Source organism: Emydura macquarii, unplaced genomic scaffold, assembly GCF_026122565.2.
Source record: "Emydura macquarii macquarii isolate MOO-44397 ecotype Brisbane River unplaced genomic scaffold, CSIRO-AGI_Emac_v2 contig_2825, whole genome shotgun sequence".
NCBI classification, from domain to species: domain Eukaryota; kingdom Metazoa; phylum Chordata; order Testudines; family Chelidae; genus Emydura; species Emydura macquarii.
The window spans coordinates 2,226,631-2,244,285 of record NW_027132962.1 but is presented as its reverse complement, the minus strand read 5'-3'; the positions used below and the strand labels follow the sequence as shown (position 1 = coordinate 2,244,285).

Sequence of the window (17,655 nt, the reverse complement as noted above, 5' to 3'; positions counted from 1 at the left end):
CTTGCCTCTTCCGCAGCCCTCCAACATTCTTTGAGGGGAAGGCTGAAAGGAATCTTTGCAAAGTATAGCAGAGTTCCTTGGCCAGTTGTCATCCTTCCATGGGTATTTCTTTGGGAAAAGTACAGTTTGGTCCCAAGTGCTTAATAGTGTCACTAGATACTGATAACAGTTAAGAAATTGGACCAAATTCACTGCTGGTATAGATTCTATTCAACCCAGGTTATATCAGCAGTGTATCTGGCCCACTAACTCTCATGTGAAACGGGAGTCTCCTTGCCCCATGTAAAGAAATGATGGTGCATTATTGCAGCTTACTTGGTCATGCTGTAGGATGCACAGTGAAAATTCCCTGAATTTGTATCCCTCACCTACAGCTAAAGTAAATCCCAGCAATATGCCTGTTTCTTTCCAGGTGACATTTCTGTGAGGTTGCTCCTCTTTTTATCTGTTATGCATTTCCTTGGAAGGTGCAGTAGCTACCTTCTTTTTCCCCTTCAAAATCAAGATTACCCTACTGAAATGTGGCTGGTCTGATGCACTGCTTATTGCTTTACAGAGAAAGGACTTGAGGGCATACAAATGAATAATACAATACAAAAGTCATCTAGAGCACGATGACTTGGAATGAATACTGGTAAATCATGCATCATGATGGTAGATACAGACTTTAGAACGTTGTCTCCATTATTTATTTTTCCTTTTTTTTATTATTTCCATTTCACTACCAGCTGCATTCAGACCAGGACAGAGGAGATGGCTCACTTAAGTACATCCTTTCTGGAGATGGAGCAGGAGACCTCTTCATTATCAATGAAAACACGGGAGACATACAGGCCACAAAGAGACTGGACAGGGAAGTGAAGCCTGTTTATATACTTCGTGCCCAGGCTATAAACAGGAGGACTGGACGACCCGTGGAACCTGAATCTGAGTTCATCATTAAGATCCATGACATCAACGACAACGAGCCAATGTTTACAAAGGATGTTTATAATGCCAGTGTTCCAGAAATGTCAGACGTTGGTAGGTGGCAGCTCAGAAACTCAGTGTCTGGGCTGGGTTCTTTTGTGGGAGTTGATTCTGCATCAGGTGCTGGGCAGATTTCTGCTACTGAGTTCATTTTGGAGTTGTGGAGCATTCAGCACCTCTGAAAATCAGATCACTAGTATATGGGCTGGACCTTGAACAGAAATCCTACTGTTATTCAGCTCTGCTTGTTTATGGTTTAGGACAGAAACAATCTGGAAAAAGGTGTGGGAGGGGGCATGCCCCACCCACAAGAGACAGTCAGTATATCTCTCAGCTTTTGGGATTCACCCTAATTTTGGGATACATTGTTAAATTCCCTTTGTCCCTCCATAATCTTTTGTTTCTTAGTGAACACAAAGGGTGTGCTCCATTGCCCACTGAAGTGAATCCAAATTTTTCTACTGACTTCACTGGGCTTTGGATAAGGCCTCAGACTCAATAAAAGAACACAAAAATCAGATTTCAAATGAATGGATTAAAAATTCAACTTCGGGGGGCCCCTTTTCAGAGGGTTTCACAGGTTCACATTTTTGGTCCCTAGTTTCTTTTTAAAGAGAGCTGCTGAGTGATTGACTAACAACACAGAACATTTCTAATCTGAAACAATGTCCAGTGGGAGAAGCACTAATTAAACAGCATCAAGTAAAAGAGTAAAATAAACCTCAAGCAATATGCAAAAAAAAGACTAACAGGCTTCTTCTCTCAGCTCATCCCTGGGGTTTGTCATGTGAATTAAACCTCACCCCCACCAAAGTCAGAGCATCTCCCTAACATTTTACATTAGGACATGGCATTATGTAATCTGTGGAGTGGACGCTTTGTTCAAAAATCTTTTCTCAGTCCCAACACCAAGACTGTTTATAGCACAATAAACACTTAGTCTAGCACTGAACAGCAGTTATTTTTTTGAGAGGAAGATGGATTCAAGATTCCAAATTTGAATACAGCCATCAAACACCAGGCTTATTGAGATTCAAGGTTTTGATCTGACCCATTTCAAAGATGAGACACTGTGCAAAATTCAATTCTTCACTTGGGTTCAGATTTTTAAAAAATACAACAAAAAACCCAGTCTGGACATGTTCAGAGCCTTGTGTTTTGGTACAACTGTACATTTTATAGGAAATATGAAACAGAATTTAACCTTCCTGTAGACCATTGAACTTTTTATGGATCCAGCAGCAGCTGGGGTTTGTCTTTCTCTACAATATTGGGCTGGTGTCCTTTAAATAGAGGAATGGGCAAAGCAGCTTGGATAAAATCAGAATTTAGCTTAATGTTTGTCCAAAACTTGAATTTAATCAGAACAGCATTTTTTAAAGTCCAAAAAACTTCATCTGTGCTTAAAAATGTACATTTTTCTTTCCTTTTTTTCCATACTGTCACACTCCCAGGTTCCCATTGGGACTTGAAGGAAAACTGCCAACATGTCACAAATAGAGGCTGGTTTTTGATGTATTCTGAGAGCAGTTTTCCAAACTTAAGATACTCAGCTAGTTGTAATAAACAAACAAACTCTGGCCTTTTTGAGATTCCTCCAGGACTAATTTAAACAGTCTATTCTGGATCACGGATGCGTTGTCAATAGAGAAGGAGCTGTTCAGTGCTTCATGATTAGTCGAAATGCACTGGGACTTGATCTTTTGGCTCCCAATTAAAATACCCACAAGCGGATGTTTGAAAGGCCTTATGCAGTTTCACCAAATTCTTTCACTGCGGACATAACATTTGTCACCAGCACGCCGGTCCCCAAGCTCTGTAGTCCTCAGAGGATTCCCTTGAGGCACAGGAGCCATTTATGCAAACCCATCCACATCAGGGCTAAGCATTGCTCCCGGGCAATGTAGCACTAGGGATTTGTCAGCTACAAGAGATCCCCATAAAGGTAATTGCCCTTGCACTGGAAAATAAATAAATAAATAATACGGCATAAGGCTGAATTATAGTTTTGGAAGATTAAACACAGAGGTCCCCTCAAACCCACTCCCAAGTCCTCTCCACACAAGGGGGAGCAACAGAAGTGGCTGATTTTTCCAGCCCAGCTAGAGAAGGCAAGATCTATATGTACAGTACCTCGTCTCCAAAATATCAGCCTCCTTAATGGAAGATACAAATTACTTTAACTATTCTGTTAGAGCGTGAATGGGAAGGAAGATGGATTTCTGAAAAGCCAATCATCGCAGTATCGTTCTTGTTTGTGATTTTACATGACAGCAACCATACTATGTTCAAACCAATGGCTTTCTATAAGCAAGCAAGGAAACAGCAGGTACGAAAGAATAGTTTTCACCCACACGTACGTGTGTTTGTTGAAATCATTAAAAGCATTTTTGACCCATCTAACTACGAAAAGAGCAGTAGCATTAAAGCACACCCAGCTGGATAAATGCAGAGGCAACTATTCTATACATTGTCCTGTCCACTGACAAAACAGTATAGGTTTTTATTTATCGTTGCAGGTACATTTGTCGTGCAAGTCACTGCGACCGATGCTGACGATCCTACCTATGGGAACAGTGCGAAAGTTGTGTACAGCATTCTCCAGGGACAACCATATTTCTCAGTGGAGTCTGAGTCAGGTCAGGAGACCTTATCTGTCATTCTCTGACAGTGTCTGTAATTTAAAATGACATGTTAAGCCAAGCTAAGACATATTAAACAAAAACTTCTTTGAGATTATGTTTGACTCGGTGCAAAAATCTGACAAACCCAATAGAGCACTACATCTGTAAACATGGCACCTACATTATTTCAACCTTAACATCAAAGTCTAATAAATATAATTAGAACTGGATGGGAACTAGTTTTCAATCATTTTCAACAAGCGGTGGGCACTGACTACTTACAGAGCCTTAAATGAAACCAGATGTGCTCAGTTCAATAGTTTGGCTCCAGTGAGGAAAGAAGACGGGAGCTGGGGAGGGGAGGAAACACATCCTCAGTACTCATAGATCATCATGATGATAGCTACATTAAACTGAGTTTTCTTTTCTTTTCATTCGTGTTCATTTAAAACTTGTGCCAATAAAATGATTAAAGTTATTGTATATCTGCAATGTACAGAGATATATTTTTACATTAATCTTCTGGGAGGAAATCTTAACTTAGAATGATGATATAAGAGGTACATTTGGCTCTGCCCCACTCAGTATAATATCTCTCAGGATCCAGCTTTTTAAAATTTCTGTCTACAGCTGGTTGGGAGATTTTCATCAGAAAAATGTTGATTTGTCTGAACCGAAACTTTTCATGGCAATGAACCTTTTTGTTGGGAAGGTTTGTCAGGTCCGAGATGAAATTGCTGGAGAAAGAAAGACCCACCCGACTCCCCAGAATAGCCCAGTGGTTAGTGGAAGACCCAGGTGAGTGCTGTAACCACTGGGTTATTGGATATTCTGGAAAGGGTCTTTCTCATTTTCTTCATGCAAAATCCAGAAAGGTTTTGGTATCATTCTGATCTCAAACAAAAACAAATTTTGAAACCTCAAAATTGTGCATAAAATAGAATTCTTGTTTTCTGGCCAGCCATAGTTCTGCCCCCAGAAGGGCAACAAGTCAGATAATTCATGGGCATAAACAATTTAGGGCTTGGGGTGGGATTTACCCCCATCCCAAAAAATTTAGGGGGTACATTAATAAATAAAGAAAACACTGAGTTTGGAACAAAAGTTCATTTATCCCACTTTATTAAAAGTGGACAAGTTTGGATGTGCTATAAAACTACTCATTAAAGTGATATTCAACAGCTATCTTTAACTTTAGCATCCCCCCGCCCCAATAAAAAAAGCCCTTGTAAAATGGCTGATTTTGTTGCTGTTGAGGGCTGGATAATCATATATCCAATAGCTTCTGTGGTGATAGGAGGCTGTGGGTTCATTTTCCTCTGAAGCATAAGGTACTGGCTACTGAAGGAGGTAGGATTTTCTCTTGATAGCCCAGTGGTTATGGTCTAGCATAGTACATCCTATATTCTTCTATCCAAACGGATAATAAAGATGAGGGCTCATATGCTGTAGCTGGTAGTGCAATGTTTTCTTAGCAGAGAGAATGTAGGGGGGAAATATAGATCCAGCAAAGGTTCAATCCTGCTCCTACTGAAGTCAGCAGCAAAACTTCTAAGGTAAAATTGGCCCCACCAGAGTCAATAGAAGTTTTGCTGTTCATTTCAGTGGGACCAGAATTTCATCCCTACCAACTACAGAAAGAGGAAATGATCTGTCCTTAAGAGATGAGAAAAATATATAGAAAGAAGGTGGTTAAGGTAATATCTTTTATTGGAACAACTTCTGTTGGTGAGAGAGACAAGCTCTGGAGTTTACACAGAGCTCTTCTTCAGGTCCGGGAAAGGAACTTCCAGCATCCCAGCTAAATGAAAGATGGAACAGATTGTTTAGTGTTAGCACATATTCTAAGGGACCATTCAAGATAGAGTGGTCCATTAACACCTCTGCAGTCATAAGACAAAAAGGGGAGTTAGTGGGTTACCAATTATTGTATAAGACATAAATCCAATGTCTCTGTTCAGTCCATGATTTTTACGGCTAGTCTACACTGAAAACTTATATCTGTGCTGCTGTAAGAGCACTTCTGAAGCCAAGTTATGTTGATGGGTGAGAGCTCTCCCTCTGACATAATAAAACCACCTAAATAAGCGGTAGCTACGTCAGCAGGAGAGTGTCTCCTGCCAACATAGCGCTGTCCACACAAGCACTTATGCCAGCAAAACTTATGTCGCTCAGGGATGTGTTTTTTTCACAACCTTGAGCGACAAAAGTTTTGCCGACGTGAGTGCTAGTGCAGACAAGACCTTAGTGTCTAGCAGAGTTACGAATTTAAGCTCCCAAGCTCCTCTTTTGAAAGTTTTGTGTAGGTTTCCTTTGAGGGTGAGGACCGATAGGTCAGCTATAGAGTAATCGCTTTAGGGAAAGTTTTCACCCACAGATGATAAGATGTTTTTTTCTTTTATGATTATCCTGTGTGAGTTTATTTGAGAGCGTAGTGATTGTCTAGTTTCACCCACATAGTTGTTATTGGAGCATTTAGTGCACTGGATGAGGTATACCACATGTTGTGATAGGCATGTGTAGGATCCATGGATCTTGAAATGTGTGTTGTGGGAGGCATTGATCATTGTAGAAGTAGAGATTTGTGCAGGTTTTGCATCTGTTGTTCTGTCAGGGTCTGGTGCTGCTTTGAGTCAGTGTGTCTGCATACAGATAAATATAAACATTTCGCTCTATTATAAATATAAATCGTTGAATTTCAGTGGGAGTTAGGTGCCTAACTGACATTTGTGCCTTTGAATAAGAAAGCATTTAGGAAGAGAATTTCAATCACTGTATAAATAGAAATAGATATCATATGCTTGGGTGCTTGCTGCTTTCTTAATTAATTTCCCTGCCATTTAATGTTGCTGTACTGCCTCTTAATGATGCCTTGCTGAAGTTTGCTTGTTTTTGCCATGTCTGTCAAAATAAAAAGTTGATGGGATGGGAAAAATAACTGAAGTACCTTATAATGAGAGACAACCCTTCTTCCAGTTCAACAAGAGACTTTCACACCGAGTTAAAGGGGGGTAAATAGTCACATAAAATAACAATGCATGCAAATAGCTTTAACATCTTTCTGGGGATGTCGTTAATATTGTGTCTGTCACACAAGCAGCAGCCTGAGATACATTATGACAAGTCTGTAATTTAATGTGCCATCTTATAACAGTAAATATTTATACTGGGCAAAGTTTAATGATTACACAGAGACTGTCTTTTTTCCCAGGTATTATCAAAACTGCTTTGCTCAACATGGACCGAGAAAACAGAGAGCAGTACCAAGTGGTCATCCAGGCCAAGGACATGGGTGGACAGATGGGAGGACTCTCAGGAACCACCACAGTGAACATCACACTGACTGATGTCAATGACAATCCACCACGATTCCCACAGAGTACGGAACATTTCTGTTTCTTTGAATGTCTTTAAGGAAGTCTAGACAGAAAATGGTATTTTTTCTCTCCAGTTATTTCTGCTGTCATAAACTGTTGAACCAACTGAGTATCAGGCTTCCACAAAGAGAGTGAGCAATGGCTTGATTCTAGAGCTTAACTCCAGTGAATGGAAACCGTTTCTTGTAATGTTTTGCTGCGTTGCGAGATCTAGTCCAAGATGAACATTACTGAACAGAAAGCATCCTTATTTTTTCTTCTCATACAACAGTGCTGCTGGAGACGTCTTTGTGTCAGTGTGCATCTGCAATTATTTTTAGAGAGATTTCTGCTCTGCTCTAATGTCTGTGTTTTGAAATATACTAATTTAAATGGGTCAAATCTATCCCTGGAGTATTTCCATTAAAATCAATAGAATTTCCCTGCTGCTGAGCTTTGATGTAGTGCTGTTTGAAATAGCACTTAGTGAAAGTGTACTAGGAAACCTTTAGTGTGCACCAGCAGGGTCTACATGAACCAAATAATACTCAACATGTTAGTGCGCTTTAGAAATTACACCACCATAAAGCGCATTACCCCACTGTGTAGACAAGCCCTTAGAAGCAACAGTCCTTTGTATTGTTGACTGATTAGGGGCATAAACTGATTCAAACCTTTCCCATCCATTTTTTTTTTTTTGGCGGCACCTAACCCTTGCCAGTTGAGCCAAGATCAGGAGCAGCTGTTTGAGAAATTAATTCCAGATACTAGCAAACAACTATGAAAGCTTTGACTGTTAAGTCATCAAAATGTTATTGGAAGCAACTTGTCATTTAGATCCAAAGTCTGCCCTTGGCTCTGGGCTAGTAGCTCCCTTTTAAATTAGTGGACTTCAGTTGAAATGTAACTCTCTGCCTAGAAAGTCTATTACACACCTTTGCACACACCTTTTACACATCTCTGCCCATTGTCTAAGTCAATGATGCATCAACATAGTGCCAACATTCCCCAAGTAACTTTTCTTAGGGGTGTTGGAGCAGTTTGCAGTGCAGCACATTTGCAATAAGGACTGACCTGGTTTTGGTTTTAATGTCACGCTATCACATAGGCTACTGGCAGTTCTCTATATTTTGTGCATCTTTGAACATCAAGAGGTTGTTTTTTTCTTTTCCTATTCCCTCTTCAGCTGGCCAAAAGGCACCTCAGATATTGTCTGAAAAGGCCATACATTTCTGAAATCACTGGCAGGTAGAAAAATAAATGTTCATTGTCATTCTAGGCCAGACGTCTTCAAAGCGTGGAGCACGCCCAGCTGGGGGGGCATAGAGGAACATTGCAAGGGGCACAAGAGCGACCGTCACCCCGGGACTCCCAGCAGGGAAGCCTCGGGGTTCTGAGAGGGAAAACCCCACTGCAGTCCCCGACCCCATCTGTGGAGGAAGGGACAGGAGGGTGCAGACATGAATAAGGAGGGTGCAGGATAAAAAGTTTGGGGACCTCTGTACTAGGGACTTGTCAGGGAATCACTTACTTCTATTGTTATGAATTTAAGGCATGGGCTGAGGTTTATTTCGCACTTAAGACCTGGAGATTAGCAATTTCTTAAATCTACTGATCAGAATATTGGTGGGTCTGTGTCTGGCAAGCAAATACAGCATTTACATACGGACTCCAAAATACCATGCTCCTGGTTGACCAAAGCTGCCTTCTCATTTACTATAGGCACATACCAGTTCAAAACACCTGAGTCTGCTCCACCTGAATCACCGATTGGCAGGATAAAAGCGAATGATGCCGATGTGGGTGAAAACGCCAAGATTGAATACAGCATCACTGAAGGAGATGGATCAGACATGTTTGGGGTTATCACTGACAAGGAGACGCAGGAAGGAGTTATAACAGTCAAAAAGGTACACATTTTAATAAACTGAATTCCAACTTTTAAAGTCTTTTTAAAGAGCCTTTTATGATGTAGATTTAATTTTCCATGCAGTTGACATTGCTTGGTGATTTACACATTATTTATTAGGAATCTCCTCCAAATTCCCTGTACAAAGCCCCTTTTACCAAATCAGTTAGGATTTCTCCCCCACACACACACTTCTCCCCATCCCGTTCCCTCTTAGAACCCCTTCACAAAACCTGCTTGCACAGACTTTGAATGGGAAGGAGCAACATTTAGCCCATAAAGAGGGACAGGCCTGAGAGAAAGTTCTACTGCTTGAGAACGTCCATAGCAAAGGCTGGAGAAGTGCCCTTACGCTGTGTTTTTGTCCCTGATATGAGTAAAAAAAAAATTAAAAAAAGATTTGCTCTACTTATTAGGAAAGTGCTAGGTTAACCAAGAGAAATAATCAGTGTCCCTCTGCCCCTTTGGCTATTTTGTGTCTACTCCCAGCTTCTAACACAATGTGCCACAACCTGACTGGGGCTTTTGGGAACTACCACAATACAAATATTGAGGTATAACTATAGAGTACAGTATTATCATGTGTTGTTAACCTATTTCTATGGTGGCAGCACTCAGAGTTCCCAGTCAGGTCTTTTATTGGGCCTTATACAAACATACAGGAAGACACAGTCACTGCCGCCCCAAAGACCTTCAATTTTAAAAGGGGAACACAGGGGTGTGTAAGAGAGACACAGAGAGACCATTAATTAGGGATGAGAGACAGGGGCATCCCCTTGGGATTGATTTGAAAATACCTGACAGCTGGCACAACCTTGGTATAATGCCAATGTTTTGTGTTGGTGAGCATACATTTGTATGTGTCTCAGGCACAGCATTCCTCTCTAGCACATGAGGATTTTGCAGTATACTCCAGAAATAGCAGGGAGAACAAAAACAAAAACAAAAAAATCTCAAACCAACCCTTCCGTTTTGTCTTGGAATAGAATAGTAAGGAGGGTCTTCCGGTAGGTCTCAGAGCACCCTTCAGTACATCCTCAGTTCATTCCGTCCAGCTAGATACTGCCTGAAGTGGCTTTAAATGGTCAGTTCCCAGAAACATCTGCTTGGTTTGTTGTTTTTTTGTTTCACGACCCTTATTTATTTTCCAAGGCTTTGGACTTTGAAAAGAAAAGGCTGTATATTCTGAAAGTGGAGGCTACCAACACTCACGTGGATCCCCGATTCCTCTACTTGGGGCCATTTAAGGACTCCACTACAGTCAGAATTCTGGTGGAGGATGTGGATGAGCCCCCGGTGTTCAGCAGACCAGCATACATACTAGAAGTGAAAGAAGATGTACCTATAAATAGTATTATAGGAACTGTAACAGCCCAGGACCCTGATGTTGCAAAAAATCCTGTCAAGTAAGCATAGACTATTTCAGCTCACTTCTATTGTCTTTTTGAATGCTTTATATTTGTTTCTATTTGAACATCTGCATGCAAAACACCGTTCCTTTTAACAATGAAGTGTATCTTATATACCGTATATGGTAAACATATACACATGCATACATTGTACATGCATGAGCATGTGTGCATGCTCATTACTTACAACTTGATTTGCATTTCAATTGCTTTTGTAACTTGTGTTGCAGGGCCTCCAACAACTAGTATTACCTCACTACTCCTGAGTCATTAGCTACACTAACAAACAAGAAGGGAAGCTTAAAGAATACCACAATTGCCTTTCTGCAACTAGAAAATGTAAAACTGAATAATTCTTGTACACTGTGTGTACAACCTCATATTCACACGCACCTACACAGAATGGGGTCTCATTTATATTAGTGCAATTCCATTCACTTCAAGAGAAGTTATTCACTGGTGTAAGCAAGTCTACAATCAGCCTCACAGACTTTGTAAATTATGTAAGTCACTAGGCAATTAATTTTGAGAGGAAATTTGAAGTTCAGAATCATTAAAGCTGAGCCCCTGTTTTTCATGAACTAGCAAATGACATGAACAAGAACACAACTACTGTGTAGCTTATACCATGAAGGTCTTTCTAAGAAAAATGATCAAACAGTTTTTAAAATGTATTTTATACGGAGCAGGAGAGGAATTTTACGATATGACTCCCGCTTGTTAGTACATTAAAACAGATCATCAATCACAATGGGACAAGAAAAATACATTGCGTAGTTACTTGCAATAGCAACATACGTTACCACTAGCATTTAAAACACAGGTGCACCTTGGTTTTATAGCAGTCATGGGTGGGAATACTCAAAACTTTCCTATAAATGGGGGAAAATACAAAAGAGAAAAGGGAATTTGATAAAAGCAGAGGTCATAAAATTAAGTTTTAAGTGTAATTATACTGCACTTCTACAATGCATCTTCAATTGACACATCTCAAAGTGCTTTTAAAACATTAAGTGTCAACCCACCTTCTGAGATAGGTAAGTATTACCTCCATTTTACTGATGAGGAAACTAATGCAGAAATGATCGTAAGCTCTTTGGGGATGGACTGTCTTTTTGTTCTTTGTTTGTACAGCACCTAGCACAAGGAGCTCCTGCTTTGTGTTGGGATTCTTAGGAGCTATTGCAATAAAAATAAATTAATAATGAGGTAAAATAGTAATCTTGTGTCAGAGACTGACACCCACTCTTTTGTTTTAGCGACCCAGACAATCTTTCCTATCACATGACAAATTTTATATAAGAATGGCAGTAGTGGGTCAGTATCCCAGTATCCTGGCTTAATGCCAGCTGCTTCAGACAGAGTGAACTGAACACGGCAATTATTGATTTATCCGTCCCATCATCAAGTTCCAGCATCTGGCAGTCAGAGACTTAGGGACGCCTAAAGCATGGAGTTGCATCTTTGACCATGTTGGCTAATAGCCATTGCTAGACCTATCCTCCATGAACGTATCGAATTCTTTTTTGAACCCAGTTATACTTTTGGCCTTCACACCATTTGGCAATGAGTTCCACAGGTTGACTGAGTGTTGTGTGAAGAATTACATCCTTATGTTTATTTTAAACCTGCAGCCTATTAATTTCATTGGGTGACCCCCTGGTTCTTGTGTTGTATGAAGGGGTAAATAACAATTCCTTATTCACTTTCTCCACACATTTCATGATTTTATAGATCTCTGTCATGTCCCCCCCCTTAGTTCTCTCTTTTCCAAGCTGAACAGTCCCAGTCTTTTTAATCTCCCCTCATATGGAAGTTGTTCCATGCCTCTTATCATTTTTGTTGCCCTTCTCTGTACCTTTTCCATAATTTTGTTTCAAAGCGAACAAAATGAAAAAGTAAAAGAGAAAAAATAGAACTTTACTAGAGAAACATCTCTAATCAGCACAACCTCATGATGAAAGAATGGCACTGAGTAGGCCCTTTGTCCTTTATCGTACTAATTGCCATATTAGCGGATCCAAAAACTGCAAACTTCCAGAAAGCTAGAGTGTGAGTACACAACCTGCTTGTTGTAAGGGGTAGCACAGTGTTGTGCTGGCCCTGGAGGAGCCCTGGGAGAAAGTAAACTGCACTGGGTCTACACATGGCACAGTGTATGTTCTCCAGCATGTCAACATACAGACATATTAGCTCGTGGAAGGCCCCATCCAGCACCCATTTCCTCCAACCATCTCTCACAGAGTGGTGCAGGAGGGGAAAGGAATGTAGTGCCTCTGTGGATCCTGCTTCCTGTATGTTAAGAGCTGCACACAAGAATTCATTTGCAGTACACACCACCAAGTTTTATTTGCCTTAAAAAAACCAGGAACAAAGCTATATAATTTTGGGCCCTATCTTCCTTATCTATAACTAATCTGCATAAGGGGGTATCAGACACCTCCTTACTCCTCTGTACAATTATGCAAGCCAGGCCATGACTTGCCCCAGAAAAAGCATATGGGACAGAGCCCATACAAGCAGAGGACCTGACCCACTACTACTATGTGCAAACATAACAATGGATGGAAAACTTCAAAGGGAAATATTTAGATTTATAGTGTGGTCCTAGGTAGTTGATATTATTTAAAACAAACAACATTTATTTTACAAGGTGAGGGTAACAGCTTATTGGAGAGTAGGGTAATGAAAATCAGTAAACATCTTATTGATTTGTCTAAAATGAAAACCAAAGGAGGAAAAGAGAGAAATAAGGAAAAGATTGAGACAACGGAAGTAAAGGAAGTGAGAGGAGAACAGGAACAAGTGCAAGGAAGAAGAGGAAACCAAGCAACCACTAGCCTATGAGATGTAGGCTTGCCAACAATTTGATACTAATGGGATTTTGGTGGTGCTGATATCTTGTGGGACCTCCCAAGATTTGGGAGCACAGGCAGATGTTCCATATTCTTGATAGGGTGTGGTTTTTTCCCATCACAAGTGTAGATACTAAATCTGACTTCCACTTCAATCTTGAGGGAGGATGCAATTAGACTGTATGTGTATGAACTTGTTACTTACTTGTCAATTGCCCTTGACAGTCAGAAATGAAATCTTTATACACTTGATGTTACAATGAAAACCTTCCATTTTTTTCCCCCCTGAGTGGATATTTTACCTTTTAAAAAAACACTGAGCCCTAACTCGGTTAGCTGAAAGACCCTTTGACCTTCCATTATAGAATGTTTCATAATGTCATTATGAAAATGCATTATGAAAAATTCACTTGCATCCTTTCCTGACCCACAAATCTACTTGACTTGTGGTTGTATTAGACAGCAAGCTGCTGAGTATCAGAAGACAATGAAGCAAAAGAAGACTAAGAAGTGAACATTGCAGAAATATCTGCAATAGCCAGAAGTGAACTGATCACCATCTACACATTATCAATGGAGCCACATTTCATCAGCCTGGACCTCACCAATAGGTCTCCTAGCTGCAGAACAACATTACAAAAGGACAAAAATACACAATTAATGTGTGCGTGGATGTACAAGTACTGACACACAGACAATATCAGTATAGTGCTAAACAACACCCCATCATCCAGTTGTGTTAGTGAAAATGAGTAAACAGAGATAATATTCTCAATCTCTCAATTCTTCCTGTGTAAAAAAAATAAATCGTGCTGCTTCTGGCATTAGCAGATCTTTCTTTACGTCTCTAGTTGAGGTTTTTGCTGTTGTAACTCCTCAGAGGCATAATGTAGTTCATCATTTATTGGAACTGCTTCCCTGCTGTGGCTGATTTAGCTCAAGTATCCCAGATGAAAATAATCTGCAAACAAACAAAATTAAGTCTTGCATTTATGTATTTTACTGACAACTTACTTGCATGTATTGGCTTCTCTCTTTTTTCGTCTCTTATATTTATGTTTAAGGGTACAGTGGAATATACATATATTTATTAACCTTCTAGCTTGTCAATTACCCAGGGTTTGAAGGGTATAAAGTCCTGAAATCTGACATATACGCACGAGTAATTTCATTAAAGAAATGTGAAAATGAGTTTGATGTTGTCTGCTTAATTCATAGTGGGTTATGATCCATAAATCAAAATCACCACCAATTCTGCATAATTAGCAGTCCTTGATCAAAAGAGACCCAGGATTATATAAACTGAGAGACAGAACTGACAGTCCAGTTTATTAAAAGCATCCTTCTAGGTCAGGGTTAATGGTATAATTAGAATACATTTGTAACTGCACTGATCTTGTATGCATTTTCTCTCGGATATGAAGAAATAAAATTAGTATTTCATCAAGACACTGTTCTCTATTATTGCTTTATGGTGTTTAAATTCCTGCTGTACAACTGACCTAATGTGCGTAGAGACTTGTGACAGCTCATATTTTAAAATAATAAATATTAATATATTGAAGGAAGCCTCAAAGTTATGGTTGTGATAAGTTCAGAAGAGCTCAAGAATGGGATACAAAGGGTTTTTCCATTGTTCCCAGACACTGTATCACATGGGTGGGTGGGAATAAATGCACTATATGCTGCATAAACCTAGGCACATGCTTAAGAACCTTGGTGAACCAGGGCCGTGTTACAAGCACTGGTCAGAAAAAGGAGTTTCTATCCTGTGGAAAATCCCAATCTTTTGAAATTTCTTTTCATTCCAAATCAGAATGAAAAGTCAAATTTTTCTGTGGGATAGAAATTCTGAATCTACAGAGGAAGTAAACTTCACCAGTCATTTTCCTGGCACAACTTACTCCCCTCAACATGCTGGCTTAATGAAGGCTCTGACCACTCCCCACTTGTACCCACCCAGCTGCATCATTGTGACCTGCGTTACAAGTAGCCCACACAGGAAAGCAAAGAGGGACACCTTAGACCTCTTCGCTCACCTGCACAGGCATATAGGTCAACTCATGACTGAGCCCAGAGTAAGAGCAGAGTAATAGTCTAGTTCTGCCATAGTGAGATGAGAGAAGTTTTTTCCGACATATCTTTGTTATATTGCAATTTCATTTTAACAAGAGATGGACCTGAGCAGCAATATTTGGCTCTGGAGATCAGAACCCCCTCACAAGAATCAGGGACATTCATCTCCAAGATTTAGATTCAGCTCAGTATAAAAAGAGAAAGGGGTTAGATAAGAAATTCAAATCCATATTCAGATTCTAAATGCCCCCAAAGTTCAGTGGTGTTCAGATCAATCTCTAGCTATTCCCAACTAAGAAACACATGGGATTATTCTTTAATGTGCTAGAACATACATATATGTAGCATTTACCATGGAATGAATAATCACCTACACGAATCTCTGGGTTTGCTGTTATTTTTTTAAACCAATACCATTTGGGGAGGGAGTGAAAGAAAAATTGCACCCCAGCTGACAAACTGTATAAAAAGTGATTTGAAAGAGTTGAGCTATCAGACAATGAAAAGAGGGATTTATAATGGGAAAGCCAATTCAGCCTTAAAATAAATGAATGTCATATCTTTCAAGATACAGTCTCCACATTTCTCACTAAAAGGCAAACCTTTGATGCTTCTCAGAAATATGTAAATTCTGCAGTAATTCATTTATTCAGTGACAATGCCCCACCTTCTAAATCAAACCCTCCAATATGTCATTATCCAACAGCTCAGAACAGACTCTTTGTATGAATATATCAAGATGCTGAAGTCTGCACTGAAAACAAAAAGGCAACTCATTTACTAGGTATTTGATGTCTAGTCTTAGGAAATAGTTTAAAAACAAAAATTAAAGTAAAGGCAGTTTTCTAACCACGGTCTCTGTATTTTCAGATATTCCGTAGATCGGCACACTGATATGGACAGAGTATTCAACATCAATTCTGGAAACGGTTCAATATTTACTTCAAAACCCCTTGACCGGGAAACATTGCTATGGCACAACATTACAGTAATAGCAGCAGAGATCAGTAAGTCGCACCTAAATATCACTGCTGTCTCTGATGTAATGAATTTAGCCTTCTAGCTGAGTGTGTGTAAACCACTGCTGGGAAGATGTCAGGCTGTATGGATGGGCCTGCTCGATACTAATCAAGAAAGGGAAAGGCTGAAAAAGATGCTCTGCGCTTCCTTTTTTACTTTTTCCTAGGGGCACAGCTTATGAGGAGACAACTTCTGTATCTGAACAGGAAGAAAGTGAACACTTCCGTGTTTCTGAATCAACCTGACTGGAAAAATGCTCTGAGTCATTGTTTAATTGGAATAGCATTTGCTGACTTCCAACAAGTTGTATACAGAAAACAAGATAGAAGGAAAATAATGCACATAATGTAGCCAAAATCAATTCTGTAGTGTGTCGTTTGGGAATTTTAAGGGAGCCTAAAGGGAGCTAGGTGCCCAAATCCCATTAAAATTCAGTGAGAATTAGGCATCTAACTCCCGAGGATCCTTTGAAATTCCCATCCATAGATACTAAGCCATTCCATTATTTTAGGCCCAGACTTAGGGAATCTCTGTGGTGGTACCAATAGTGTTAATTGTTTCGCGAGAGAGGCTGCCTGAGAGGTATATCAGGTCTGTGTGAGTCAGGCAGCCTCAATTAAAAAAAAAACCCAAAACCCTTTATACTAATATTTTAATTACATATCTCCTTTCTGTCTTGAGACATGCTGCAAATGCTGGCATCAGCGGGTGCAATTCTATTCACTTTTGTGGAGTTGCATCCCTGTATGCTAGGGCTGGATTTGATTGAAGCATGATGGAATGATGATGGAAGGATAATGGATCTCTGGCCGTATAAAGGTTCAAAAGTTTGGATGCTTTTTTTTGGAAGTGTCAGGACACTTCTTTTTAACTTGGTATAAAGCAACTATAGGCCATACTTTCTTATATATTATATATATGTGGATATATAGCAAGTCATTCAACCTCTAGGGGGAAAAATATGCAACTAGTGAATACTTGACTCCTTCTCTTCTTTACTCTGTAGCAGGCTTCTAAGATGAAAATTGTCTAATGTAACAAAGAATGACTGAGCCTATAGGATAGGATTATAAAGAATAGTGATGATTTGGGTTATTTAAGCTTTCTTCCTTCCTTTCTAAAAAATTCTTTGCTCGTTTCTCTTTTATACTCAATTTGTGGATCTAGGATACAAAACTCTTCCACTAGTTGGTGGTAGGGCCCCGCTGCCTTAGATCATTTGACACTCACATATAGTGGCCCAAAGTGGGTGATCTGTGAGTTACAGACTTGGATACGGCAAACAGGAAAGAAGCAGGAAAAACTAAAAAAAGCTTTAAGAAAATGATTGTAAAAACGTACTTTCTGTAAAAGTTTAGGTTCCATAGGCACTGAAATAAAATTGATTACAGTAGCTCCATAATGAGTGAGCTGTAATCCCTCCCTTCTCTCCCAAGT

At 39.8% G+C, this 17,655-nt stretch overlaps 1 protein-coding gene across 3 annotated transcripts in view; it reads left to right on the top strand.

The window, feature by feature from the left end:
* CDH6 (cadherin 6) overlaps nt 1-17,655 on the top strand; it is a 111,163-nt gene that overhangs the window by 82,748 nt on the left and 10,760 nt on the right. For 2 of the 3 annotated variants that reach the window (XM_067567905.1, XM_067567906.1), the window contains 6 exons: nt 729-1,023; nt 3,489-3,608; nt 6,805-6,972; nt 8,672-8,859; nt 10,011-10,264; nt 16,069-16,205. In XM_067567905.1, coding sequence (XP_067424006.1) covers nt 729-1,023; nt 3,489-3,608; nt 6,805-6,972; nt 8,672-8,859; nt 10,011-10,264; nt 16,069-16,205 — 1,162 coding nt within the window. Of the gene's footprint in view, nt 1-728; nt 1,024-3,488; nt 3,609-6,804; nt 6,973-8,671; nt 8,860-10,010; nt 10,265-15,901; nt 15,983-16,068; nt 16,206-17,655 lie in introns of those variants that run through there. The other variant, XM_067567907.1, reaches the window with a different exon arrangement.